Here is a 25,825-nt window from a genome sequence, read left to right on the forward strand (position 1 = left end):
CCTTTCTGCACCCCTTTATCTCTCTGTTTACTGCACTTTCTGTGCTCTTTATTATTCTCTGCTCCTTATCAGGCCATAAAACCCGCTCCACGCAGGCTGGCGAACCCTGCCAGTTCAGGGCTGTCCTGGCCTTGCGCAAGAGAGGTGGAGCCGCTGGTGAAACCACCCTGGGTTGGGTTTTGGCCCCTGCTCTGAATGATGCTGAGTGAGGGACATCACCTGCAGCTGAGCAGCACCTGCGGGACGTTCCCTAATAAAGGCCCTCCTCAGCCTCCCCCTGGGGAGAAGGTGCAGGAGAAGGGGCTGTGGATGGTGCCAGAGCTGGCTTGGGCAGGAGCCCGGAGCAGTGAGTAGGTGCTGCCCAGGCCCTGGTGGCTCCTCCTGAGGGTCCTTCAGCCAAGCTTTGCTGGTGGCCTGTGCTGTGGCTGGTGTGTTGCTATCTCGGGAGCAGCGATTCAGCTCTCCGTCATCTTCCCGCTCCCAGGAGGAGGCTGAGGGACGGAAGGGGTGGGATGCGTCCCCATGCTCAGGGTCCCCGTGGGACGGCGGGGGTCTGGCAGCGACGTGGGAGTTCCCCCTCGCCCAGCCCTCAGGCACAGCCACTTCCTTCCAGCCGTGGCCCCGGCCGCCCTGGGGGGGCACCCGCAGCTTTGTTTTTGTTGGCGGAGGTGGGCTGAGAGGATCTCCGACGTTTCCTGCGCAGGGAGAGACCGCAGGCGAGCCCGTGTCCCCTTCTGTGCTGGCAAAGGAAGCCCATTCTGGGCTTGAAGAGCAGCGTGACCCCCGGGGTGCCCCGTGGGGGAAGGGGAGCACCCATGGGGCACGGGGTGGCCCTGGGGCTTTGCTTGGCACCTGAAAATAACGCTGAAGCTTTATTCCTCCTCCCGTGGGCCAAACGCGGTGGCTGTGTGCTGGTGGGGGGCATTTAGCACTGCTGGGGACACCGGTGCTGCTCTGCCCCTTCTGCAAAGGGTGCTGGGGCTGACCCAGCCTGCCCCGGCCCCTCAGGGTGTCCCCGCTGCCCCCTTCAACACCCCCATGAGCCTGTCCCCCTCCCCGCAAAGGGGAGCGTGTGGCTCTGGGGGAGCGTTCTGCGTGGGCAGAGGGGGTTGTTGGGGTGCCAGGGGACAATGCGGGGACTGGCACCTCCAGCCTGGTGCTGCCCAGATGCCACCACAGCTCTGTTTTCCGTACAAGGGGCCCACGAGCTCCCCTTCCCGCTTGCCAGCCTTTAAAGCGTTGGCTGTTTCTTAATTTTCATCATTTCTACTGAAATTGCAGCTCTGTCAACATCTGCCGGGGCCTGCGGGAGAAGCAGGAAGGGCCGGCCCCGAAGTCACCAACATCACCATAAAAGTAGGTTCCTTTGGGCAAATGAAATGACCTTTGGGCTCTCGGTGACCTTATCACAACCCTCAGGCAGAGTGTTTTATCGTGGGCTCCTGGAATTTCAGGTTAATAAGTAGCAAAGTGCTGAGGGCGTTTTGTATTGCCAAAGTTCAGGATTGGGCTGCAAACCAAATATGGGCAGTTGGGAAGTGGCTTCAGAGTCCATGTAACGGTGACAAGCGTCCCGGCGTGACCCTCTGGAAATCTGGCATAATTGAGGGTAAAATTACATGGTGTGCAAGATACAAGGTGTGTTTTGAATCAGTAGGGTCGTCTTTGGTGCTTAATCTTTATAATTTTGGAAGGTGCATGTTCTACTTACGGAATGACTGTCAGGGCATAATTCCTTTGCTGGTACGGGACTCTGATACGGTTTTCTTTTACAACGTAATGCGTCAGTGTTGTTCACGTAGTGGTTTAAAGCGTGGAAGCCCGCTTGCTAAAGCATTTCACGGGAAAACGCCTCATCATGTTTTCAGTTTCTTGACTGAGGCCGCTTAGCTGAGACGTCAGCGAGCACGCGCTAATCTGAAATAAAGGCTTTGAGGTATGATGGTTAAACGAGGCTTTGAAGTTACCCCTCCATAAAGATATTGCAGCCACCAAATAAGGCTTTTCTGACAATAAGTACACCCTTATTGTTAGCAGTTAAGGATGTAGTTAAAAGGCGTGTAATATACGCATTAACTTTGAGTAGTGTTAAGAGAGTATTATTTAAAGCTGTTAACAGACAAGTAGGTCTTGCTTTATAACGTTTTAAAAGCCAGGAGCGTTAGTTCCTGGTTTTGTCCCAGGTTGAGCAATGCAGCTGCTGAAGAGCGATGGGGTGGCTGCCCGGAGAGGCGCCCGGGGGCGTTATTTACCCCTGTGCTCACTGAGCGCTGCTGTTTGCAAGCGGGGGTGAGCTGAGACCTTATCCTTGCCCTGGGGGGTGAATTTTGGCAGCTGTATGTTGTTAAAGTTGCCCTCTGCTCAGGGCATGGCGAGGTGTTCCTCTACAGCAGGTCCCATGGGTGCTGTGGGGCCATGCCAGGTCGGCGTGCCCCCCGGCTGCCCTGGTGCTCTCCCATGCCCGCGCTCCCCCGGGCATCGCCGTGGGGTTGACACTGCCTGAGTGGGAGTACGTGGGGACAAGTCACCCTGGGAAGATGATTCATTTCACCAAAGCAACGTGCCGTCACTTATTATGGTTGCAAACAATCCCGCCGTGCTCCCTGGGGATTCATCCTCCAGCAGTGGAAAATAACACGGAAGCCTTTCATCTGGTGGAGCAACGCTGCTCCTCGGCTTGGTGGGGTAGGAGTTTCAGTTCTCCACAGGCTGGCCTGAATCCAACCATAGCTTCCACCTTCCTATGGAAAACAAGACAGTTTAAGTGGAAGTCTCGCTGACTCATTTTTGGGGACATAGGACAATTAATTCTGATGTTTTTAGTTTGTTTTTTTTTTTCCTGTGGCTACTCTGATTTAGAAAGATGTTTTGTTTCTAACTGGATCATCAGTCATCCTCTGCCCTGCTCACAGCATCAAAGCTGCGCCCCTCTGCTGGTGGGAATGCGGGCGTTCGGAATGAGGAATATTCGGCTGAGGGCCAGGACAGCTGGCACTGGGCTCCAAACCACTGGCAGTCTTGGGGGGTGACGTGGGGGTGACTCGGCCCTCGCCAGCTACCGCAGCTGTGTGATGAGTGGTGTATGTGGGCTGAGAGGAGAAACGTAACGCGTGGGGCAGGTCAGTGCAGGCGCCGGCCTTTAATTTGAGCAGACACCCCAAAACAGCTTTGCAGGGTCCTCAGGGAGGTGCCGTGGGATCTGCTGGGGATTTCCCCTCGAGCCCGGGGCTCATCCGCTCTCTGTGGGGCCAGGGAGCCCAGCCCTGCCCTGCCTTCCCCCGTGGCCCCCCATCATACCACCTGGAGAGCCCAAGGTCTCCTCTGCTGTGCTGGGACACTGGAGCAGCCTTGGCCTCTGCTTGGCAAAGTCATCTGGGCACTGCCAACCTCCTCGATGGGCTCATGACCTGTTGGAGCCGTGGCCTTGTCCTGGCAATGACTGGCTCAGGAGAGCCCCAACGATCCCTCCTTTCCCCATCACCACCAAAGGAAACACTTGATGACTCTTCCCTGTGGCTGCATTCCCATGCTGGGATTGCGAGAGCAGGTTCCTCTGTTAGCTCATGCCTTGTTTTGACATAAGACCACCGCAGGTCTCTGCTTCAGCTTCTCTATTTTAAGAGCCGTCATTTGCTATGACTGTTTCCAGAGGCGTTCGCACCAGGTGTCTTGGAATAACCAGCTGATGGGTAATCCATCCCTGGCGTGAGTCAGCACTGCCCCGCACGTGTCCCGTGGGAGCCTGGGGCTCTGCATGAGAAAGTTGAACAAACAAATACGACTGCAAACAACACTTAGGCTTGTGAAATACCTCTCGTGTCTGCTTAGGTCACCTCAGTGGAAGCTCATCTTCGCTCAGCCTAGCTTGACTGGGAAGCTCTTCAAAGGAAAACCAAAAAAAGCTCCACGAAGCCGTGTCTCGCCTTTACCAGGGCACCTAAACCCCTCAATTCCCATTATAAATCTCTTCTGACAGCTCATCTTACCAAAAGCTTTTGGTTATTGTAGTAAACTCTGAGCTGGAAAGCCCTTTGCACCAGTTCTTCTCTCGGTTCTCCCAGCCTGCCAGGCCAAAGGGACACCCTTTATCAAAGCACAGATGCGGTGAGGATTTGACCCAATTTGCTTGCATTTACCCAGGAGCCGATCTCATTCCCAATTTAATTAAGCTTTCTCATATTTTTGGCCGTATCTTAAAGGTGCACACCAAGCTGTGACCCGGGGGAATGAAAGTAAATTTGCTTATAGCAAAAGGATTTGGGTGGTGGTTTTAAGAAAAATCAGGGCAGATTTTAAATGCAGGTTGAAAAGCAGCTCTTGAGAGCAAGCAGTGTCATCTGTTGGGAAGAGAGGACAGGTAACAGGCTTGCAGCCTAAATGGCCGGCTCAAAAAATCCTGTTTCAGGTGTAAAAGTATCAGTGGGATGCTCTGATTTCAACCTCTGCGTCTTTTCCATGGGAAATGTGGCAGAGCTTTGTGCTCCCTGATCACAGCCACCTCCCAGGACCTGGGAAAAGGACAGATGTCCCCATCCCACCCCCAAACTTGCTCCCAGGCCTGGTGCAAGGGGGCTGTGGGGTCCCTGTGTGGGGTGCAGCACTGCATTCGCCTTTATATCCCTGTGGCTGTTGTATGGCGTCCCTGTTGTAACCCCTGTTGTATCCACCCTTGTATCCCCTTCTTGTAACCCTGCTGCTGCCATACCACAGTCCCTTTTTCATCCCTGTTCTGTCCCCATGGCAACCCCATTGTGTGACTTCTGTAGCCTCATTGCATCCCCCTCCTACCCCTGCTGTGCTTCCGTTGCATCCCCCCCTTCCATCCCCGTTGTGGGATATTGCAGCTTCATTGCATTCCCCACTGTAACCCCTTGCACCCTTTTGTTCCCCCCCTCCCCGTTGCGTTGCCTCTTGAACTGCTGCACTGCACCCCCCGTGCAGCCACGCTGCATGGCCTCCTGCACCCCCAGCTGGAGTGACATCGCATCCCCCTGAGCATCCCCACTGTATCCCTATACCGCTGCCTTGCGCCCCTCTTGTAACCCCCTCGTACCCATGTTGCAGCCCCATTGCAACCCCCTCTCACCCTGTTGTATCCCCTTCACACTCCGTTTGTACCCCACTGCAGCCCTGTTGTATCCCTGGCATATCCCCTTGCAGCCTCTTTGCATCCCCCCCCCTTGCCCCCGTGTTGTATCCCCCTTGCACCCCCCCATTGCATTGCTGCTGTGCCCACCTTGCGACCCCATGGAAACCCAATTATGTCCTGCAATTATACCCCTGCGACACCCCCCTTTGCATTCCTGCCGCAACCCTACGGCATCCCTCCCTTGCAGTCCCATCGCATCCCTCTGTCACCGCTCCGCTGTATCCCCCCCATTGCAGCCCCCCCCCGCCCCGCTTCCACCCCTATACCCTCATGGAAGCCCAATTATGTCCCCCCTTGTGTCCCTGCTGCAGCTCCATTCCACCCCCCCTCTTCCACCTCCATTGAAGCCCCACTGCATCCCCCCCCCCCCCCATTTTAGCCACCTTTGCACCCCCATTACAGCCCACTGCAGCCCCCCTTCCACCCCCATGGAACCCCCATTACGTCCTCCCACCCTCCCCTTGCACCCCGTTCTCCCACCCGCCCCCCCCCCCCCCACCTTGCAACCCGGTTGTATCCCCTCTACATCCCCCCTCCCGCATCCCCGCCTCGCCGCTGCCGCGCTCCGCTGCGCCCCCGCGGAGCCGCCCCGCTACCGGCGCGGAGGGAGGGCGCAACGGAGCCGCCGCGTTTCGTCTCTCAACGCTGCCATTGCGGCCCGGCACGGATCGGATCGGTGAGAGACGGGGACGGGGGGGGATACGGGACTAATAGTAGCAATTCCAGGACCGGGGGGGGGGACCGGGGCGGGGGGGGGCCCGGACGCCGGAACGGCGTCCGGGCCCCCCCCCCGCCCCGGTCCCCCCCACCCCCCCGGTCGCATGGCTGGGGGTGAGGAGGGAGAGCGGGCAGGACATCAGGAGCAAAGCCAAAATGCCTTAAATTAATTTGCCTTAAAATTCCCCCCCCCCCCCCCGAAAAAAAAATACAATCAGAAAACGGAGGGGAGGAGAGCGGCGTTGCATCTGTTTGGAGGATGCCGTCATTTTGCTGGAGGATGCTTTTAGGGAGTGGTGGGGGGGGGATGTGTGCTGGGAGAGGGGACCTAGAGGTGACCCCCTTCCCTCCCAACATCTCTTTCCTATACCCGTCCCCCCCCCGCCCCCCGCCAACCACCCAGGAGAGGGCTGAGTCCGGGCGCACTCGTGACACCAGATGCGCCGTGCATGCTCCGCTGCATGCATGTGCGGCAGGATGAGGATGGTGACGGGGTCCGGAAGGGGAACGGGCACGTTATGAATTTCTAAACCAGCGGCTGGCTGGCAGCACAGCCTGCTCCGGTCGCGCTTTTCAGCCGCTTTGTCCCCAGGCTGGCTGGCGGTGACGCTGACGGCTTGTCCCTGCGTGTTCCCAGCCCGGGGTGCAGCAGCGTGGGGAGGGGGCCAGCCCGGACTCTCTGGCTGAGGTTTAAGAGCCGTGTTGCACGGTTACAAATGGGTCAGAGATTCACGTTTCGTGAAACGGCGCTGCAGAAATAATGATCTCATTTCTGCCGACTATAAATAAATGAAGGTTAAAGGACACATTTCCTATTCCCAGCCCTCCAGAGGGTGGATTGAGAGCTGGCTGGCTGACGGACAGAGATCGTTCGAATATTAATAGATCTTAAATTATAATTTCACTGTGACTGGCATCTGAAAGATCACGCTGCAAAACATACCTCTGAGGGACTGTAATATTAGTTATGTCGTCGTTTATGGGCAGTATTATTTTTCTGGCTGTTGAGGATGCCAAGGGGGAGGCGGTTTCCAAGGGAAGTGGCTTACTTGCATGATTTGGGTTTTTCTTCTTACAGGGTTAGCGGTGTAAGTCAGGGTTTTGGGGGGGCCCAATCTCAGCCGCGGAGGCCTGTCAAAGCCCCCTGTTTCTGCAGTGGGATCTTAACGTTGGTAGGTGTTTCTTCTTCTTCAGCTCTTCAAAAAAAACCCAAACCCTAGAGTATGCCTGAATGTGCTTCCTAGCTTTCAGCTATTCGGAGTTCCCAAATCTGCTGTTGGTGAGCCCTGGGCTGCACTGGGAGCGGGGAGCCCAACGCTGAGTGGAGGCAGCAGCCCCCGTTTTCAGCCCAGCCCCAGTGAGCCCGGCCCCATACAACCTTTGGGCCTGAATTTTGGCACGGCCGGTCAGGGAGCGCGCGCGTCTGACTCCTGCGTTGTGAAAACCCTCCTTGGCCTTGCTGCTGCTCTGTCCTTCCCAGCCGAGCCCCTCTGCCTTGTGAAGGCTTTTGTGCCGCAGCCCCCCAGCGTGCACACACACACACCCCCCCCCAGGGACCCCTTGCCAACTCTCGCCCCGTCAGAGAGGCTGGCTCCGAGCCCTGCTCTGCGAGAGATGGAGGGATGCTGATCCTGGGGAAGAGCCTCCCGTCTCCCTGGGTAACAATCCCAGCCGCTTTCACATTTCTGTGGTTGCTTTTTTTTTTTTTTTTTTTTTTTTTTTTAAAGAAAAATGCCGTTTTTTGATCCCACGCGCTGGGGTGTGGTGCTGCTGCTGCATCTTACCTGGGGCTTGGAAACAATCGATATATACACCTGATGTGCACTCTTGGGTCTTCTCCCGCCTCCCCGCTGTGATCCAATGAGCCTGAAGGAGAAAAAACACCAACGAGGACTCAAACCTTGCTCACAGTATTTTATTGTCCCTTTATTGTCATCGACGTGCTGTCCTCCGTAGCAACCTGCAGCCCCCTCCCGCCTCTTGGCCCCTCTGTTTGCAGGTGGTGAGGCACCTGCTTGAATTTGGCGCAGGGGAGGAACTGGGAGAGAAGTGGAGACTTTTCGCGTCCTTGGTCCATCCATCCCATTACCTGGGGTGGCTTATCAGGGGGAGGTCCTCCCAGGCGGGACGCAGGGACCGCGGTGGGTAGTGCCTGCGGCTCCTGGTTTGGCATCCTGTGTCCTGCCGGCTGCGCAGCCCGCTTGGCCCTATCGCCAGCGTGATCACACGGTATTTATCAGACTCGCCTAATTGATGTTTCCAGCTTAATTTACGAGGTACTCGGAGATCCTACCAAGCAGGCAGTAGCAATGCCTGGGGCCGTTTGCTGTGACTCCTGGTCACAGGGCGCCTCAAAGTGATGGATGAGCTGTGGTCTGAAGGCTTACGGCTGTTACCACAGGGCTCGCTTTTATTTTTATGTCCGCGATGTCTCTCTAGCTGGTAGTGCAGGACCGTGCCAGTGTCTGGGGTGATGCTGCCCGCTCCTGTTCCCAGTATGGATGGGTGCAGCCGGGAGGGGGATCATCCCGCAGGCAAAGCGCCATGGCAGAGGGCTGGCACTGTGGGTGCTCCCCTGTGGCTCTGGGCAGCCGCTGTCTCCGCAGCGCTGCTGGGCACAGGGGTGGCTTTACTGGGCTGGGGGTGCTGGGGACCGGGGTGATGGTGGCTGCCTCTGACTGCCGGGGCTGGGCCTGACGGCGTTTTCCTTCCCACTGCCTCCATCGGGGGTGACCATGGAAATCAGTGGCGATGCTCTGGCTTGGCCACACTGTGGGGCTCCCCGAGCATTCTCTCCCCCGGGCACCCGTGGCCGGCGGGAGCCCTGAGTGGGGTTTGCTGGGTGCTCGTGGCCGGCATTGGGCGCCAGGGCTCACGTGGTGAGCGGCGGCTGCCATGGCCCTGCCGAAACGCTCCGGCAGGATGGGGATGGCAGCCCCCCCAGGCTGCCTCCGGCCCCGCAGCCGCGGCAGGGGGGATCTCTTGGGGATTTTCTGGGTTGAAGCAGCCCCCAGTGCTTGTGCAGGGGGGGGCTGGTGCTCTCGCTGTGCTTCCAGCTTGAATTTCCATGGCCAAAAGCTGCCGGCAAGTTCAGGCCTGTCGTTTTCCTGCCTCTCCAGTAATTTCCTGCGGCTGCGCTACGCTTCAAGCCGACTCGCACAGGGGAGGCTCGGCGGAGGGCGGGGGACGGCACTGAGAGCATTTGGAAAATTACATTTAAGACGAAGAGGAAGGGGATGGGAAGGAGCTTAGCTGGCTTTGTTCTAATAGCTGTAATCACCCCAAGCACAACCATGAGCCCTGTTGTGCTGGGTGCTGCAGCCCGGCGGCGGCGGGGGCTGCTGGCCTCGGCTCTCCCCACCGTGCCGCGCCGGCTGTCGCTCTGTCTCCGATGGCAGCTTGCACTTTGTTCCTGCTTGGAACAAGTGCCCTCACTTGGCTTTATTGCACAAAAGACCGCGTTTACATAAACAGGGGAAAGGTTGGTCAGAGGGTGAAGATGAGGCGTCTTGAAGGGAAGCCGGTGGCTTAAATACCCCAAACTCACCGTCTCGCCCAGCTACCGAGCCTGGAAGGAGGAAAAAAAAGCAGGAGTGGGATTTTGACTTCCCCCCTCCCACCCCCTCTCTTCCGACAGTGTTTTCACACACTGCCACTACCCCCGGCGAGCAGGACCCGTGCCGAGAGGAGGAGGGGATCTCTGCAAAGTAAGCTGAGCTTTTTAAAGGCTTTCTCCTTGTTTTATTTCCCAAGCGCGGCGGGAGGCGGCAGAGCTGGTGACCCCACACCGGGGAGCGCGGGGGCTCCCATCGCCCCGCGCTTTCCCCTGCTGCAGCCTTCACTTGTTAGGGGTCACTGGTGGGGATGACGGTGATTTTCTGTGCTTAATTTCCCCGTTTTAGCGACGTGGCAAAACGCAGCAAGTGCTTTCAGGGCTCCTGTGCAGGCCTGCTCTTGCGTGCAAGGTTTGTCTGTCGTACAAAGCGTTTATCTATGAACAAGCCGTGCAGAGATCAAAGATCTTGCTACAAAGTATTAATTAAACGAATAACGGCGTGTTGTTCAGGCTTGAAGAAGGAAACGAGGTTTAGCTTTGTTAAGGAGGTGCCTGGTGGAAATATTTACAGTTACTCCCCAAAGTTCAGTTATTCCTGTTCTCCCTGGGGCAAGAGGGCAAACCCGGCTGTTCCTTCAGAGGCTCCGTGAGCCGTTGTTTGTGGTTGTGTGTAATGGGGGGGGGTTGATGTGATCCAGCGTGATGGCGTCGGAGCGGGGAGAGGACGTGACTGGGGTGATTCGGTTCCTGCTTCGCGGCGTAACCTACGACATACACACCGCATACCGCCGTGAGTCTTGCAGGAAGCAGAAATAAATCCGCCTGTCCTGGCACGGAGAAATGTGGTGGTGAGGACGTAGGGCGACGGCTGGTGGGAGAGCAGGCGTTGAGGGTGTTTCATTTTATAAATGTGTGACAAGAGAGCTAGCGCCGAGGAAATGGTGAGGCATAGGTTGGTTAGCAGGGGGAATTAGAGGAGATACATGTGCGGCAGGGTTTAATCTCTTAATGAGAAAAATATATCCCAGCTGCCTGTGGTGGGGCGAGTTCAGGGATGAGTGTGGCGTTGCGTGAGAGCTCGCCCTTGTGCCCTGTGCCCTCCGTCTGCCGCCCCTGAGATTTGTCCGAAGGATGCTCAGGAGCCAGGATGGGGACCTGTGCAAAACAGCAAGTGCAAAACGTCCCTGTGTCCGTGGGGCAGGAGCGAGGACGTGGGGGCGGGGATGAATTTGTCTCAGATAAGGGCTGGTGGCCAAAGAGCGCCCTGCCAGGTTGTTTCCTTTGGTTCCCGAGCCCATTAATAGGCTCTGCTCCCTTGATTAGTTGGTGCCTGTGCGGAGCCGTAATGAGAGCCGGGCTCAAGCCATCAATTCTAGGTCAGTGGTTGTAGCTGCGCTGGGGATTTGGGATTGGGCAGGGGGAGGGGAGTCGGAGCTGGACGCTGCCTCTGGAAAGAAACGTGGAGGCTGTGTTAAGGCAGCCCTGCCTGCACCCATTGTCGGGGGGGAAAGGCTGCCTGCACCCAAGGGTCTGATTCCCACCCCCCGTCTGCAAAGCGCCCCAAGGGCCACGTCATGGCCTGTGGCCGTGGATGTGGTCTGTGCTTATTGCCCCTTTGAGAAGTGCTCTCCTGCGAGGTTAACATTGCAATAATTAGATCCTTTAAGGAACCAGAACAAATAATTGAGTTTTAAAACTGAATGAGACTTTGCCGCGCTCCCGCGCGGTATCCTCTGCCTCTCGCAGAGCTGCTCTCCTCTCTCCCTGGCAGCAGCGAGCTCATTTAGCGTCGACTTGTCATTGTTTCTGGTGTTTAACCTCTGACCCTTCCCTAAATGTGGGCAGGTGAGGCCCAGCGGTGAAGAGCAGCATGGACCCGGATGTGCTGAACATGTTTGTCATCGCCGGTGGCACCTTGGCCATCCCCATCCTGGCCTTCGTGGCCTCCTTCCTCCTCTGGCCCTCAGCGCTCATCCGCATCTACTACTGGTGAGTTCATTAGCCCGGCTGCTCTCGCTTTACTGCGGGGGTGGAATTACTGCCGGTCCCCCTCGGGTCCCTGCGCCCTGGCACACACACAGGCGCACAAGAAGCCACGGGCAGCAAGGCGGCATGGGCAGAGGTGGGCGATCCTGCCCGTGACGGCGATAGGAGCAGGCGAGGTGGGGTTTTCCACGGACATACCGGCTGTGTGTGGCTTTAGGCATCTCTGGAAGAAGAAAATGGCATTTTTTTATTGCTTTTTTGCTGCTGAGGCTTATGCCTTGTCGGGGCAGCCTCAGCTAGGCTGACTCCTGTCCTGGTCCCAAATCACAGCATCTCCGAACGCTTCTGGGTTGTTTTCCCCGAGGATGGGATGGCGGCTGGGAAAAGCACGGCTGTTGCTGCCTGTCCCTCAGCCTGGCAGCCCCGGCAGGCTGCTGACCTGCTGCCGCCTCAGTGCAGCCGTCGTCGGCGTGGGTGTCCTCGGCTCTGCCGCCTCTGCCCTGGCTCACACGCTCCCTCCCGATTAACAGCCTGCTCCGCAGGGGGGACTTTTCTCTAGCTAGTAGTTACGGACGAGGCTTTTCTCATTCTCCCCCTCTCCTCTGGGCTGGAGCATCAGAGAAGGTGGAGCGATGCTTTTCCTTACCCCCTTGCATGTTATCCTTTCCGGTGCCGGCAGGCACTACATCCTTCAGTCCTCATCTGTCCCTGGAAATCAGGGATAAGCACGCTGGTGGCTTTCCTCTCTGGGTTTGCGGCAGGGGAAAGTGGAATAAGGCTCCCTTCAGAAGCCGGGGCAGCGTCTCCTCAGCCGGCAGCAGCAGGCAGCGCGGCAGGCAGCCCTCACGTGCTGCCGGCAGATGGTGGCTCCTGCAGTTTTCCTCACAGGTTGTTTCCAAACCAAAGACATCATCCCACCCCGGCGCTCGGATGCAGCAGTGCGATGAAGCCCGTTTCTAACGGCGCATTCGGTAGCGAGCTTTTCATCACAGCGTCTAGGGGCTGAGGGAGGACGGGATGAAAACCCCAGCGACTGGATGGGCGCGGGGGGAGAATTTCTTCCCGTTGTGCGTCGCGTGGGGAGCTGTGAGGCCAAACGCCGCTCTGCAAAGGGGAGCGGGCGGTGTGACAGCCTCCTGCCCCGGGGACGTCCAGGCTGCCGCTGCCTGGGGACAGGTCCGGATGGTAACGGGTTTGTCACTCAAAGGGGGCTTTTTCCGTTGGACATACGAGCCAAGGAGGACCCTGATGGGCTCGAGTTCCGAGGAGGATCACCGGAGGAACGCTGCCGCACCGGAGCAGAGAGAGTGCGGTCAGGGCGAACCCTTCAGAGAGCCACAGGCAGGGGTGGCAGGACAGGGCAAAGGAGGCGCAAGGGGCTGATGCCGGGAGCTTTGAGGAGCCAGACGTCCTGGTTTGAGGGAAAACAGAACCAATTTTCGGTTCAGTAATTTTACTTTGCAGCCAAGCCTCTTGTAACTAACCTTCTGAAATTAACAGAGTCTTGCGCAGAAACTGCTCTCAGAGCGATAAGACCTGATTATTTGTAATTTGTGCCGAGGAATGGTACACGGAGAGGCTCTTGCTTATATTTATTGCTATAGCAACCAAGCTCGGCTAACTTCATTATTTGCCCCGTTGGAGGGTTGGAAGCAGAAAAGCGTAGAGGGGTCGCACCGGTGGGGAGGAGGGGACAGGGCAGGTGACCCAAAACTGACCAAGAAGGTATTCCATCCCATCTGCATCGTGCTTGGTATAAAAGCTGAGGGATACAACGTGGGTCCGTTCAGGGGAAGACCGGGTTGAGAGGGAGGTGGAGAAGACCCTGCTGCCTGGTCCCTCGGGGTCGCAAAGTAGGGGCTGAGTGAAAACGCGCCGTGGGCAGGTCGGTCTGCGTTTGGCTGAGGGAGGGAGCGTGTGAGCGGCGATCAGCAGGGCTGTTTTCTTTTGAAGGGTGAATGCCTCCATCTGTCTCTCTTCCAGCGTTTCTGGCAGCGCTGGCGTCGTGCAGGAGTAGCTGCGATGCTCTGTGCTTCACGGGCACCCCTTATCTTAGGGACAGCAGGCGAGAAGAGCGGCTTTGCCCTTTTCTTTTCCTTTCCTAGGTGCTTCCTTATGAGTCGGCTTTCTTTGGGGAAAAATCGTTGTGTTTCGCCATTGGCAGAGGCGGAAGAGGGGGCAGATGGCACGCCATGCTGCCCCCCTCCCCTCCTTTTATCCCCGTGCAGCCCCAGCTTTGCGGCACAGCTCCCGGCAGGTCCCCGGGGGATGCTTCTCCCTTCTCCCACCGCTCGCTGCCCCGTTCCTCCTCCTCGCTGCCGGTCTGCGTGTCCTCAGCCGGCGTAGCCAAGGGTCAGGCAGGGCCCCCATCGCCGGTGGCCTGGCTCCCTCCCCTGCCGCTAATGCGCATCTCTGCCGGGCGTGACGTCCAGGGCTGCCCCGCTGACCCCGGCCCCAGCACCCGTGGGCTCTGCTAACGGGGGTTAATCAGTTTAGCCGCTGCCGCTAAGCGTGTTAACACCTTGCGAGGGATCAGTTCAGCTTTGCACAGATTATTTTGCCTTCTGCTGAATTGATCCATCAGGATCAGTTGCTAAAAATGTTATCATCTTGCCCATCAGTAGTTTACACCGGTGCCTTTGAGGCGAGGACTCTTAAGACTTATTCAGGGAGAAATTCACCTCTCCTTGTAGGACCAGCACAGAGCCGAGATGCTGCTTAAGTCCCGCTAACTCCCTCCAAAAAGGGATTATGCCAAAAGAGGATTGTACTATGCATAAGCTTTGAGTGGGCAGAGAGCTAGGACAGCCCAGCAGTGTTGGTGACCTTGCTCTTGTGTCTCAAATAAATTCTGGTGTGGTGTATAAAAATATTTGCGGGTGTCTTGGCCATGAGGAGTAGCCCGGTAGTTGTCCTGACAAGGGTTATGTCTGAACATAGGGGAAGTGCAGCGAAAGCGTGCCTGCTCCTCCGTCTTGGACCGCACGTACACATCATGTGTCCAAAGTGTCACCGATAATCTCCATCCAGGTCCCCTCTGGCCGGCAGTTTTGCTGCATGCTCTTTGAGCAGCCTGCGAGGGTGCGCTGGCAGGAGCTGTCTGCCTCTCTGCTTTCAGAGGAATAACCCGCCACTTTCCCTGGGGTTAGCCCGGGATCTTCTGGGGTGTTTGACCTTGGGTAAGGATGGTCCTCTCCGGTCCTTCGCGTGTGTATAAATACATCCTTAAAGATCATCTAGTTGGCATATGGGAACGGGGTTTCTGCGGTGCTCCTGGTGACAGGGTTGTTTTTTGGCTGGGCTCCGATGTGCTTGTCTGTGGGGTGATGTTGTCCCATGGCTGTAGGGCTGTGTCCAAATAAACCCGTGACAGATCCACCTTACCCACCTGGAACACGTGCCTGCCCGGCCGGCACGCTGCCTCCCCATGCCTGCTGCCTTCCTCTCTGGAGCCTCTCTCCTCATACCAACCTTCGGGCGTTTTCAGTTTTAGCATTGTTATTCCGGTCCGCTTCCATTTCCTTGAGGGAATTGTGCAAATTAGTTATTTTGGGTATTTTTTTAAGTTTTTAACAAACAGAGTGTCTCCACAAGCCATCTCCAGGGCAGCCATGAATAGCCAGTGGCTGGTAATACACATGTAAGGGATCACATGTAAGCACGGGGTCTGGTCCAGGGAAGAGATGCTCAGAATTAGTCCCAGTTAGGGCCATGATGGCAGCGGTGCGAGCCCAGCCTAACTGGCCTTAGCAAACTCACAAATCTGCGGCTGAGTTTGGACCTGCCACCTGGCTTATATTGTCGCTGGGCCCTGGTCTTGCCTCACTCACTGGTGTTGTTTTCTCCTTGTTTCCAGGTACTGGCGCCGAGCCTTGGGTATGCAGGTTAGATATGCAAACTACGATGACTATCAGTTTTGTTATTCCTATAGAGGGAGACCTGGATACCGACCGTCCATCCTGATGTTACATGGGTTCTCAGCCCACAAAGACATGTGGCTGTCCATAGTCAAGGTGGGACTCCATTTCCATCACGTTGCTCCGTAGCAAGAGTCAATGGTCCTGGGCTTGGGGGTGGTGTGGGGACCCAACCGTTGCACGCATGGGCTGTGATGATGGCTGTAATGTGCTGGAAACACCCTCCTCAGCTCTGTGCTGGTGCCTTGTTGTATCCCTTTCATCCCTATGACATGCAGAGATGCAGGGGAGAGCGGTATGTACCTGTGTCCTCCATGGGATGCTGGTCTTGTCTGTGGTTTCTCATCGTGTCAACCTTGGTACCTGAGCTGACTTCTTATGGTGCACGAGGAACCAGGGGCTGCTAGGAGGAGAGCCAACCCCCTACTCCCACCTGTGGTCACCAGTTTCCATCCCTGGGCTTTGCAGCAGTTCCCCTGTGCCGTAACCACCCCTGGTTTGTTTCCACAGTTCCTGCCGAAGAACCTGCACTTGGTGTGCGTTGACATGCCCGGGCACGAGGGCACGACCCGCTCGGCCTTGGACGATTACTCCATTAGCGGGCAAGCTAAGAGAATCCACCAGGTAACGCCCTGGCGTTGCGTCGCCTCTGCAGAGGGACGTGGGGATGTGAGGGATGCTCAGCGCCGCGAGCTCTGCCTCATGTGGCCCCATTCCCACCCACAGCCCTTCCCGGGCAGCCAGAGCCGCTGACCTCAAGCTTTTTTGAATTTCTCTAATGACCCCATGCTGTTGCTTCCTCTCCCCTAACAACGCTCCTTCTGCTCCCCTGCCAGTTCGTGGAGTGCATCAAGCTGAACAGAAGGCCGTTTCATCTGGTTGGCACTTCCATGGGGGGGAACGTAGCTGGCGTCTATGCCGCGCAGTACCCAGAAGACATTTGCAGCCTGACTCTCATCTGTCCTGCAGGTGGGCAGTGCAGGGGAGGCGGGACGGGGAGAGGGGGAGCAGGAGCTGGTGCGAAAGCCCAAAGCAGCGCTGGCAGCCAAATAGGCTTTTAGTGCAAAGCATTTTGAAATACTTTGTATGTACAGTCTGAAAATGTCTGGCAGGGCATGGGAGGAAATCACAGCCTTGTCCTGACTGCTCTTCTCCAGGGCTTTGGAGTGTGCCGTGCTATGCTGTGCTTAGAGCTGGGACTGGGACAAACGGGACAAGTCGTGCTCTGGAAGAAAACGCGTTTCCCCTTGGGGTGGCAGCCGTTTTACGTGGCACATCCATAGCCTCTCGGCTCTGGAGAGGGAACCCAGGCAGCGCTGGGAAAAGCCTCCCCAGTCTGGCGGCTTGAGAGCCCCAGTGTGCCGGAGGGCTGGGGCTTTGGGAGGTGGGTGGCTCCATCCTCCCATGTTTGGGTGCTCCCAAGTGGGAAGAGCATTTTGGGGCCAGGCGCAGGTCAGCGGGGTGTTCCTGTGCCCATGCAGCACCCCTCCATCCCCACCGTCCCCTCCATCCCCACCGTCCCCTCCATCCCCGCCACCCCCTTGGCCGGGGGGTGCTCAGGGGAGCCTGGGCATGACACCTGCAGGAGGCATGGGGGGTTTGGCAGGGCGCTTCTCTGCCAGGGAGGGCTTTGCTGCATCCCGGTTGTTATAGCAGCTCCTTCCCCCTCCCACACAAGGAAAGCGGCTCCCAGATAAGAAATAAGTAATGCAGCAAAGCGAACGTTACCTAGCTACCAGGCTCTGGGGGCGGCAAGGTTCCCGCTCCTCTCTGGGAGAGATGTCGGCTGACTCTCCCGGCGCTCCTGGGTGTGAAACCTCTGCGTGGGGGCTGCACAGAGGTTTGGGGTTAAGCTTCTGGGGGGTTTTTTCCCCCGCAGTGGTGCGTGCGGATGGGCCTTCTGAAATTTTCTGTCCGCCCCTTTAGTGTGGCAGGCTGGCCACTGGCTTTAATACTTGCATCCACTGTCCACGTGACAATAAGCACAGTAGTTTTTGCCAAAGTATTCGTTCCTGTCTACAGGGAGTACACCTCGTGTCATGTCAGCCCGCGGGGCTCGGTGGTGCCAGGAGGAGGGCCGGGGTATCTCTGGGTACATATTATGCTTGCTGTGTGTACAGATTTTTTTCTTTCTGCCTCTTTTTTGGTTTTTTTTGGTTTGTTTTTTTTTTTAATGAGTTACCAAGCAGGAGGCCAGAGGCGGGGATGAGGGAGGTCAGTATGGCGATGCTCAGGTCTCGTCTGGGTTTTAGCTTGTGTCCCCCTTCTCGTTCGACCCAGGCCTGCCAAGCACCACCGACAGCAAGTTCATTAAGCAGCTCCGGGAGCTGCAAGAGTCCGACAGCATCGACAGGATCCCTTTAATTCCCTCCACGCCTGAGGAGATGGCGGATATGCTGAAGCTTTGCTCTTACGTCCGCTTCAAGGTGCCGCAGCAGGTGAGGAGCCCGGGCTGGCTGCGGCGGCTGGGAAAGGGGGGCTCGGAGGCGGGGAGCGGGTTTGCTTCTCCCCGAGCCTGCGTGCCGGCAGCCGAGGTGACGCCGGGAGCGGAGCCGGTGCTGCCGTCGCCTCTGTCACCCAGGCAGGACGCCCCCATCACCCAGGAGGGACACCCCCAACCCTGCTCCCAGCACCTTTCCACCACTTTCCCTTCAAACCCACTTTTCCCAGCTTCCCCTGAGGTCTTTGGCAGCGGGCTGGGATGCCGAAGGGTTTTTTTAGTAAATACGGCTGGCAGGAAGCATTAAATAACTAAGGCAGCTGTTGTCTGGCCTGGAAGGGGGATTGTTTGCTGTTTTTTAAGTAAAGCAATGGAAATGTTAATCACCTCATTGTCAGGCAAGAGGAACTTGGTGAGAGGCTGGCCATTAAGCCGGTTTTCCTTAGGAAGTCTGGGATGAGTAGATTGGAGAGTAAGAAAAAAAAAGTAAGGTAACGCCAAGACCTGGCGATTTTTTTTTTTTTAGCAAAAGAATAAAAGGAGGAAGAAAAGCACAGTCATGGCAGAGGCAGCCTGCTGGCTGTGAATAGCTGGCCTGGGGCAGAAAATGGGCATCGTAAAAGACAAATACTCGTTGCTGAAATACATGTTACTTAAGCGCGGTTGTGCCAGCCAGAGGTGCTCAGGAAGGAGCTCGCGCGGGGCCAGGCTGCGCAGGGCATGTCAGGGGGGTGCCAGTGTCCCCCCCCAGCAGCTCTCCTCTGCTCTCCCTGCAGATCCTCCAGGGCCTCGTTGACGTTCGCATCCCGCACAACGATTTTTATCGGAAACGTAAGTCTCACCAGGCTTTCCAGCCTGACCCCCGCGGCATGGGGATGGCTCGTCCCCGGCCCTGTGTCCCCTGCTGACATCTGTCCCCTGTACCCCCCTGCTGCCTTGCTGAGGGTGGGAAGGGGCAATGTCATTAACAGATTTGGGGATGCACCTTGGTCACTGGTAGCCACACGCCGCCACCCCCTTGGGTGATGGGGTTGCTGTTTTGCCCTCTTCCTGGCAGCGGGGTTAATTAGTGCTAATACCAGCACGGAGATGGGCTTGGAGGACGATGTCTCTGCAGAGGGGCTTGGTGGCGGTGCAGGACTCGGCCTTCGCAAGGACAGCCCCTGGGGGCTCTCCCCATCGCCCCTGCCTGGGTTTCTCCCTGAGGGGATGCTGGTAGGGCTGGCCCGCAGGGACCCCTGCGAGAAGGGAAGGTGAAGCATCCCCCTTGTAGCACTGACTGACTCTCCCCTTCCCCCCACTAGTGTTCTTAGAAATCGTGGATGAAAAGTCCAGGCACTCTCTCCATGAGAACATGGGCAAGATCAAAGCGCCGACGCAGGTCATCTGGGGAAAGCAGGACCAGGTAAGTGGTCCCCTCCGCCTCCCCCATGGGACCGTGTCTCCATCTCTGCCCGCGTCCACCCACGGGGGCACGGCACAGGCTGTGCCGCTGAGCTGTGCCTTGCTCTAGCGGGGAGCTGGCACACGCGTGTCCCTGTCCCCGCTGGGGACTTGGTGGGGTGGTGGGCAGAAAGCTGCCAGCCAGCGCGGGCCGGAGGGAGGAGAGAGCAGAGCCGGGGCTGGGGAGGGTGAGGGGACGGGTGCCAGCCATGGCAGGCGTGGGCTGTAAGAGGAATAAAGTGCCAGCAAAGAGTTGTCCTGGCAACCGGGGAGAGATGTGGTGTCCGTGGGCAGGCGGCGAGGCAAGGGCTTGGGACTCGTGTCTCTTGTTGTGTGTTTGTGTGTAGGGCTGGTTACGGAGCGAGGGGGGAGCGGGCAAGCTGCAGCCATGCAAAGGGCTGCGCAAATGCAAAGGTGCAAGCGTTTGCTTGCAATGACCCCTTCGCACTGAGCTTGGCAGCCAAAAAACACCCAAGAGAGTTCCCTGCCACATGCTGAGACCGGCACCGTGCAGCCTCCCTGTCCCGTCCCCAGGCACGGGCACCGCGGGATGGGGCTGGCATCACGAGGGCTCTGTCGCGTCCCTGCTCAGCGTTCGCTTGGACTCGCAAAGGCGGCTCCAGTGGGCTTTCTACGGTGGCCAGCCAAACCTAGCTCGGCCCGTGGGAGTGACTATTTTTCCCCCTCCCATCCAGGTCCTGGATGTTTCCGGCGCCAGTGTTTTAGCAAGCGCCATCCCGGACTGCCACGTGTACATCCTGGAGAACTGCGGGCACTCGGTGGTGGTGGAGCGGCCCCGCAAGACGGCCAACCTCATCCTGGAGTTCCTGGCGCTGCTGCACAGCACGGACAACAACAAGAAGCAGGCGTGAGCGTGGCAGGGAGCCGAGCACCCGCGCCGGGTCTTTTCAATTGTAAAGTACTGCAGCTTTGATAAGTTCTCAGGGATCTTGTACGAATCGGGATGAATGTGCCAAAGTCCCTGAGGAAGGCAGAATCACTGATACCTAAACCTATAGCACCGCCGGCACAGCGACCTAGGGGTCATTGAGCAACCTCCATAGATACGGGAACGGAAGCAGAATTCTCTCCCTTTTCTACTTAGAGATAAAGTAGAAACGAGCTGAAATCACCAAGCACTAGCCATGCCATGTGCTGGAGCTCCTTATGCAGCCACCCACCTTACCCGAGTTACCGGCACGTAGTTGTTAATGACATTTACCTAAACTATATAAGAAGCTTAGGAAGGAGGAAGCGTCCTGGACTGAGACTTACGATATTTCTACTAGAGTCCGTCGCGTTGCATGCTGCCGTGCTGTAAGAACCCCAGTGCTCCAGGCGTCTGCTCGAGTGCTTTTTGTGTAGCTCCCTTAACTCGTGATTTTATGCAGAAAACAACCGAAAACTTCATGCGTGGAAGTCCAATGACTGTATGTGCAAAAAATGTTTACACTTTGAGTGGGTTTTTTTTTAAATCCCCCAACAGCTCCTGTGTATATGTAATGCCTTAACGTTGCCCAGGGTGCGGCACCCGCGCACAGCCTGCCTCGCCCGGGGGGTGGCTCCCCCGCTGGGTGAACATTGCGAGTGACAACTCGGGGTGCAGACAGCAGTTGTGTGACCCGGAGGGATGGAAAACCCCCATCCCGGGGCGATTCGGTCCCTGAGCCCGAGTCAGCAATAAGCCTGCGGGCAGGGTGCGAGTCAGGAAACTCGGGCGAACTCCTGTCTCAGCGCCTCTATCGCGTCGCGCTGCTGCACGCTTTGATGTAAATAACGACTTCCTTAATGAATTCCGTGAATTCTGCAAACGCCGACGTCACCCAAAGCAGGCGCGCGGGGCGGGAGCGGGCTGTGCGTGTGAGTAGGGCAGGGGATGGGAGCTCCTGGGCTCGCTGGGATGCGAGGAGGGGGCACGGCTCGCCTGCCAGGCACTGGCGTGGAAAAGTACGGTGTGCTTATACGTCCTCTCGATGATTATAACTCCTGTCCGAGTGAAATTATCGGTAGAAACGGGCAATGGCAGACAAGCTACGCTTTGCTGCCTGCGGGGCGATGCGCGGGGAGGGATCCTGCACCTCCCCGGCTGCGATCCCTCACTGCGTGTCCCAGCGGGAGGGGGCTGGTCCTGGTGTCGGCGGGACCCACGGCTGCTGGGAGGGCGAGGCGGTGCGTGGTCCTCTGGAAGGCAAAGCAGCAGGCGGCCGTCACCCCCTCGGTCACCCCCAGCCCTCCCCGGGGACTGACACCGGGTGCTCATGGAGCCTCCCCCCCCCAGGCCGGGTGCGCAGGCTGGCGGTGCCGACAGCCACCTTCCCGCCGTCTTCCCCAGGTACCCCCATCTGTACATGTAGATCTGAAACTCCCCATGGGCTTCTCTGCTCTTTTTCAGAGAAGAAACATCGTTCTTTTAGAAAATTAGGAATTTGCTGTTAATTGCTTGGTTATTGTTTCTACTACAGGAGTTAATGTAAAAAAAAAAAATAAAAAAAATTGCTGATAGTTTTATGTGGTACAAGCCAGAAAAAGTTGTTGGGTATCTGTATGGTTTCTCATATGCCACAGATTGCTGTACACAAAGGATTTATATGGCTATTAAAATTTAGTGATTTAAGGAGTCCACCGTGCAATGATTATTTATTCCTTTGAGGAAGAAGGGGCTGTGGTGCGGGGTGATGCACGGCACAGGGGACTTGCCCTGCTGCTTCTTTCCTCCCCACTTTTCTGGGAGACGCAGGTTTTGCCTCGAGGAATATTTGATAATGTCAAGAGAGACGGTGCAGGCGGGGAAGGCTGGAGTCCCATCTCTTCAAAGACAATACGAATTTTGCTTTTTTCTTTTTATTAAGAGGAGGTGGCCCTAAACACTCAAGAAGCAAAATAAAACCTCAAGGGGCAGGGGAGTTAGGTTTTAAGCGCCAAGATTCCTCTTAAAACTCTTGAAAGTGTGTTAAATACCAATTTCAGCTGCAACTACAAGTCTTACTGAATTCGTACGGTGTGCTGGGAATAGTGTTACTTCAATATTCAGGCAAAAGTACTCGCGTTTCTCCTTTCCCCAGGAGGCTGTCGAGACCCGTCAGCTGCTTTGTTTGACGGAGGAGCTGCCGGGAGAGATGGGGAGCATCCTCCAGGCACCCCCTCCTCCTGCCCGGGCCCTGCCATGGCACCCCGGCCCCCGGCTACAGTAACGCACGGGTCGAGCTGATGGTGGCTGCGGGAAACTTATTAATTACTGCAGCGCAGGGGGATGGGCTGGAGGGGGGGGCTCGGGGCGTCTGCATCGTGCATTGCATCCTCTCGTGGTTCAGTAATAAAAACCCCCAGGTGTGTTCGGGGGTGTGGGGGGGTCTGGGTGCTGACCGCTGACCCACAGCTCGCTCCGGCTGCAGCCGAGCGCCCGAGCTGGCCCCACTGCAGCAGCTGAACCCACTGAGGAGCGGCAGGGAGGGAGGCTGCCTGCACCTGGGAGCACACCTGGGAGCACACCCAGTAACACCAGCCGCCATTCCCACCGACCCTCACTGCCTGCTGGCAGCCAGAAAAGCCCCACGCCACGCAAGGGCTGCTCCCATCTCTTCAGCTGCTGCCCCCTTGGCACCATTCCTCCTTGCGAGCCCCAGCCACCCCCCCCCCCCCCAGGTAAGGCTGCATCCCCGGGTGATGCGTGGGGCTCGGGAGGGGGCAGAGGCTCCCGCTGGTACCGGCGGGTTTGTCTGTCCCATGGGCAGAGCTGGGGGGAACCGCAAGGAAACCATTGGATCCCAGTTGCATCAAGCCTGGGCACTGGGAACGTGCACGTAGCTGAGCATCCTGGCGTGGCGGGAGGGAGGAGTTTGCCTTTTGGTTTGTTGTGCGGTGTTTAAGTGTTGCTTTCCTTGTAATTATGTGCATGCACCAGGGCTGGGCTGGGTGGCGAGGCTCGTGGAGGTAGAGGTTCATGTGAAAGCCAAGTGAGGAGTCAGCCCCTGGTTGTTATGGGTCTTGCCAAGGTCGATTCACTGTGTCCTGAAAAGGGGTTGCAAAACACAGCAGGGCTGGCTCGCTAATAAACCTAACGATGCCCCCGAGCAAGCCGTTTTGCTGCTGAGCACCCAGCTCCGTGGTGGTGGTGCCTGTCACCCCACTCCCGGGGTGTCGGTGGGAGCAGGAGGGACAGAGCTGGTGGCATCTGCTCCCGAGCACTTGGTATGTGCCCAGCTGCTGCTGCGGGGGAAAATGCGATGCCCTCGAAACACCGGCACCCAAAAAACCCTGGGCTTGGTCCTGCTCCGCACAGCTGCAGCCAGATGTTTGTCTGCAGTAGGGAAGCATCTTTCTCCTTTTTTTTTTTCCAGCAAAGGACAACAGCAGCATCTGCTGCCTTGCGGGGGGGTTTCAGCAGTGCAGCCCTGTGCAGAGCATCCTCTGCCGGGCGGAGCGATGCTCGGGGTGTCTGGCGCCGTGGTTTGGGTGCTGCCGTGGGCGTCCCTCACCCCAGGAGCCTGTCGCCCAGCTGAACCTTCCCCCGATTCAACGTGTTTCACAATCCTCTTGGACACGAACTGTGTTTCTCCCACGGAAGCCTGGATGGGAGCACCCCAGGGCACGGCCCCTCTCGCCCACTGTGGGTGTCCCCGCACGCCAGGGCACAGCAGAGGCACATGTTCCCCGTGACACCTGCGGCTGCCCCGTGACATGGCGAGGGTCCTCCCGCCCGGGACCCTCCAGCCGAAGCTCATGGCGAAAGCATGGAAAATACATAGGATTTGGTGTGGGGTTTTCGGTTTTGGTTGGTTTTCCTTCTGGAAGGCCTTTTTCTGAACACCAGCCTCTTGGGGGCGGTTTGGGATTACTCATGGAGCACTTGCCAGGTCACTAGTGCTGGGTGGCTTCTCCCTGCCATTCCCTGCCCGACAGCGCTGCCTGCCTGCTGCCGCCCGCCCGCCGCTAGAGACGTGGAAGGCGAGCCTTGATTTTCCTTTCTTACACAAAACCTTTGTCTTCAGCCACCTCAACAGGGTCGCTGCCTTATTTTTTTTTATTTTTTTTTTTAAATGCCCAGCAAATAGCCGTGAACGGGGTGCTCTGACAAGGGCCCTGCCTGCTGCCGGGTGCCCCGCAGAGACGCTGGCGTCGCGGCGCTTTCTGAACCTCACGCTTTTCCAGAAACCTCCGTTTCACTCCGTAGGGCAGGACCCGCACGCAGCCCCGCTGTGCTGCTCTATCGATTTTATTTGTTTTCTTGCATTCTGGGAAAAGCTGGAGCATGGGGTGAGCTGGCAGGTTTCGGGTAAGAGCAGGGGGATTTGTGCTTCCCCCCCGCGTTCGCAGGGCAATGCGGGTGAGCTGCACCCCTCGGGTGGGTGACGCGACGTCCTCGCAAGGCACAGCTAATAGACCTGCAGGGGAGGCTTCACGCGGGTTTGCCTTGGCCTCTGCCTTTGCCACCCAAGCGTCGGGGAAGCCCAGGAGAGCTCAGGCACCAGGTCAGAGGCTGTGCCTGTCCCCTGAAGGAACAGCCTGTGCTGCTCCGCAGCCATTTCATGGGACAGTGGTAACGTAGGGCTGGGAGAAACCTTGAGACATCATCCAGGCCATCCCCAGATCAACTCCTGCATCAGCCCGGAACGACCCTGCTGGTCTTGGACATCCCACCCCACGTCCCTGGGAGCTGCTGGGCTCATACAGCGTCCTAATGAGTAGCCTGAATCTCTGCTGGAGTTTAAGCTTGTTACTTCTCCTGTCCCCATGGGATGCTGGGAGCGCGTTCATAACTCCCTGCAGCACCTTCTTGCGCGTTCACAGACTTGCTGTGTCCAGGACAAAATCCTGCCGGCTCTGCCAGCTGCTCCTCCCGTACCTGGAGGGGTGACGCGGGCAGCTGGGCACGAACTCTGGGCTCAGGCTTCGCTGGCTTCAAACAGCGGGTGTCTTGCTTCATGAGCGTGTTAAGAGCAAACATCACAGTCAGCTCGGTTTTAAAATAAATAAACAGTAAGAATAACAACAACAGCTCCCCCCAACCCCCCCGAACGATGTTGCTCAGCCTGTGAGTCACCATTTCCTGCAATCTTGCTCTCTAGCTTGCCTTGGTACGCTGGGTATTCATACCTGAGAGCAGAAACCTTCATCTTTCTGGAATTACATCCCCATTTCTTTTTAATCCTTTTTTTTTTGTCTATTTGCCAAGATCACCTGTACCCTACCCCAGCTCTCCAGCACACCCCCTTGGGGCAGCGTCAGCTGTGCGTTCCTGAATCAGCCTGTCTTCCAGCTCAGCCACTGAGCTACCGATGGAGCTGCGGAAAACGGTGTGTCTCCTTCCACTCCCGCAAGGAACCATCCGTAACAAGTGAGAATAATTTTGCTGCGTGTTTTGCAGCCACCTTGCAGGTTGAGTTAATCTTGAATTTCCTTATTTTTCCAGTGGGAATGACACAGGCTTGCTTGGCAAAAGCCTTACTAAAGAAATACAGTCCCTACTGCTCTCTCTTTGCCTTGGGGGCCTGTTGCCCTATTGCAAAAGAAAATTGATTTGGAGTAATGTGAGTAATTTTTGTTATCTCCCACCCTGACGGTTTCTAGGTGCTTTGCATCCTTGTTCCCAAGCTGTTCTGGGACAGCATGGGGACACC

At 57.2% G+C, this 25,825-nt stretch overlaps 1 protein-coding gene across 2 annotated transcripts; it reads left to right on the forward strand.

Moving 5' to 3' along the window:
* The first annotated feature begins 5,738 nt into the window (after positions 1–5,738).
* On the forward strand, positions 5,739–21,019 carry ABHD6 (abhydrolase domain containing 6, acylglycerol lipase). 2 transcript variants are annotated; one of them, XM_054216612.1, is made up of 9 exons: positions 5,739–5,825; positions 11,268–11,411; positions 15,265–15,421; positions 15,836–15,949; positions 16,162–16,294; positions 17,606–17,763; positions 18,542–18,596; positions 19,070–19,170; positions 19,904–21,019. In XM_054216612.1, the coding sequence occupies exons 2-9, from the start codon at positions 11,293–11,295 to the stop codon at positions 20,078–20,080; spliced, it is 1,014 nt and encodes a 337-aa protein (XP_054072587.1). In that variant the 5' UTR covers positions 5,739–5,825; positions 11,268–11,292; the 3' UTR covers positions 20,081–21,019. The 2 variants fall into 2 exon arrangements, with proteins under 2 accessions (XP_054072587.1, XP_054072586.1); XM_054216611.1 differs by lacking the exon at positions 5,739–5,825 and adding an exon at positions 9,011–9,573.
* The last annotated feature ends 4,806 nt before the right edge of the window (positions 21,020–25,825 follow it).

Source organism: Rissa tridactyla, chromosome 10 (assembly GCF_028500815.1).
Source record: "Rissa tridactyla isolate bRisTri1 chromosome 10, bRisTri1.patW.cur.20221130, whole genome shotgun sequence".
Taxonomy (NCBI): Eukaryota; Metazoa; Chordata; class Aves; order Charadriiformes; family Laridae; genus Rissa; species Rissa tridactyla.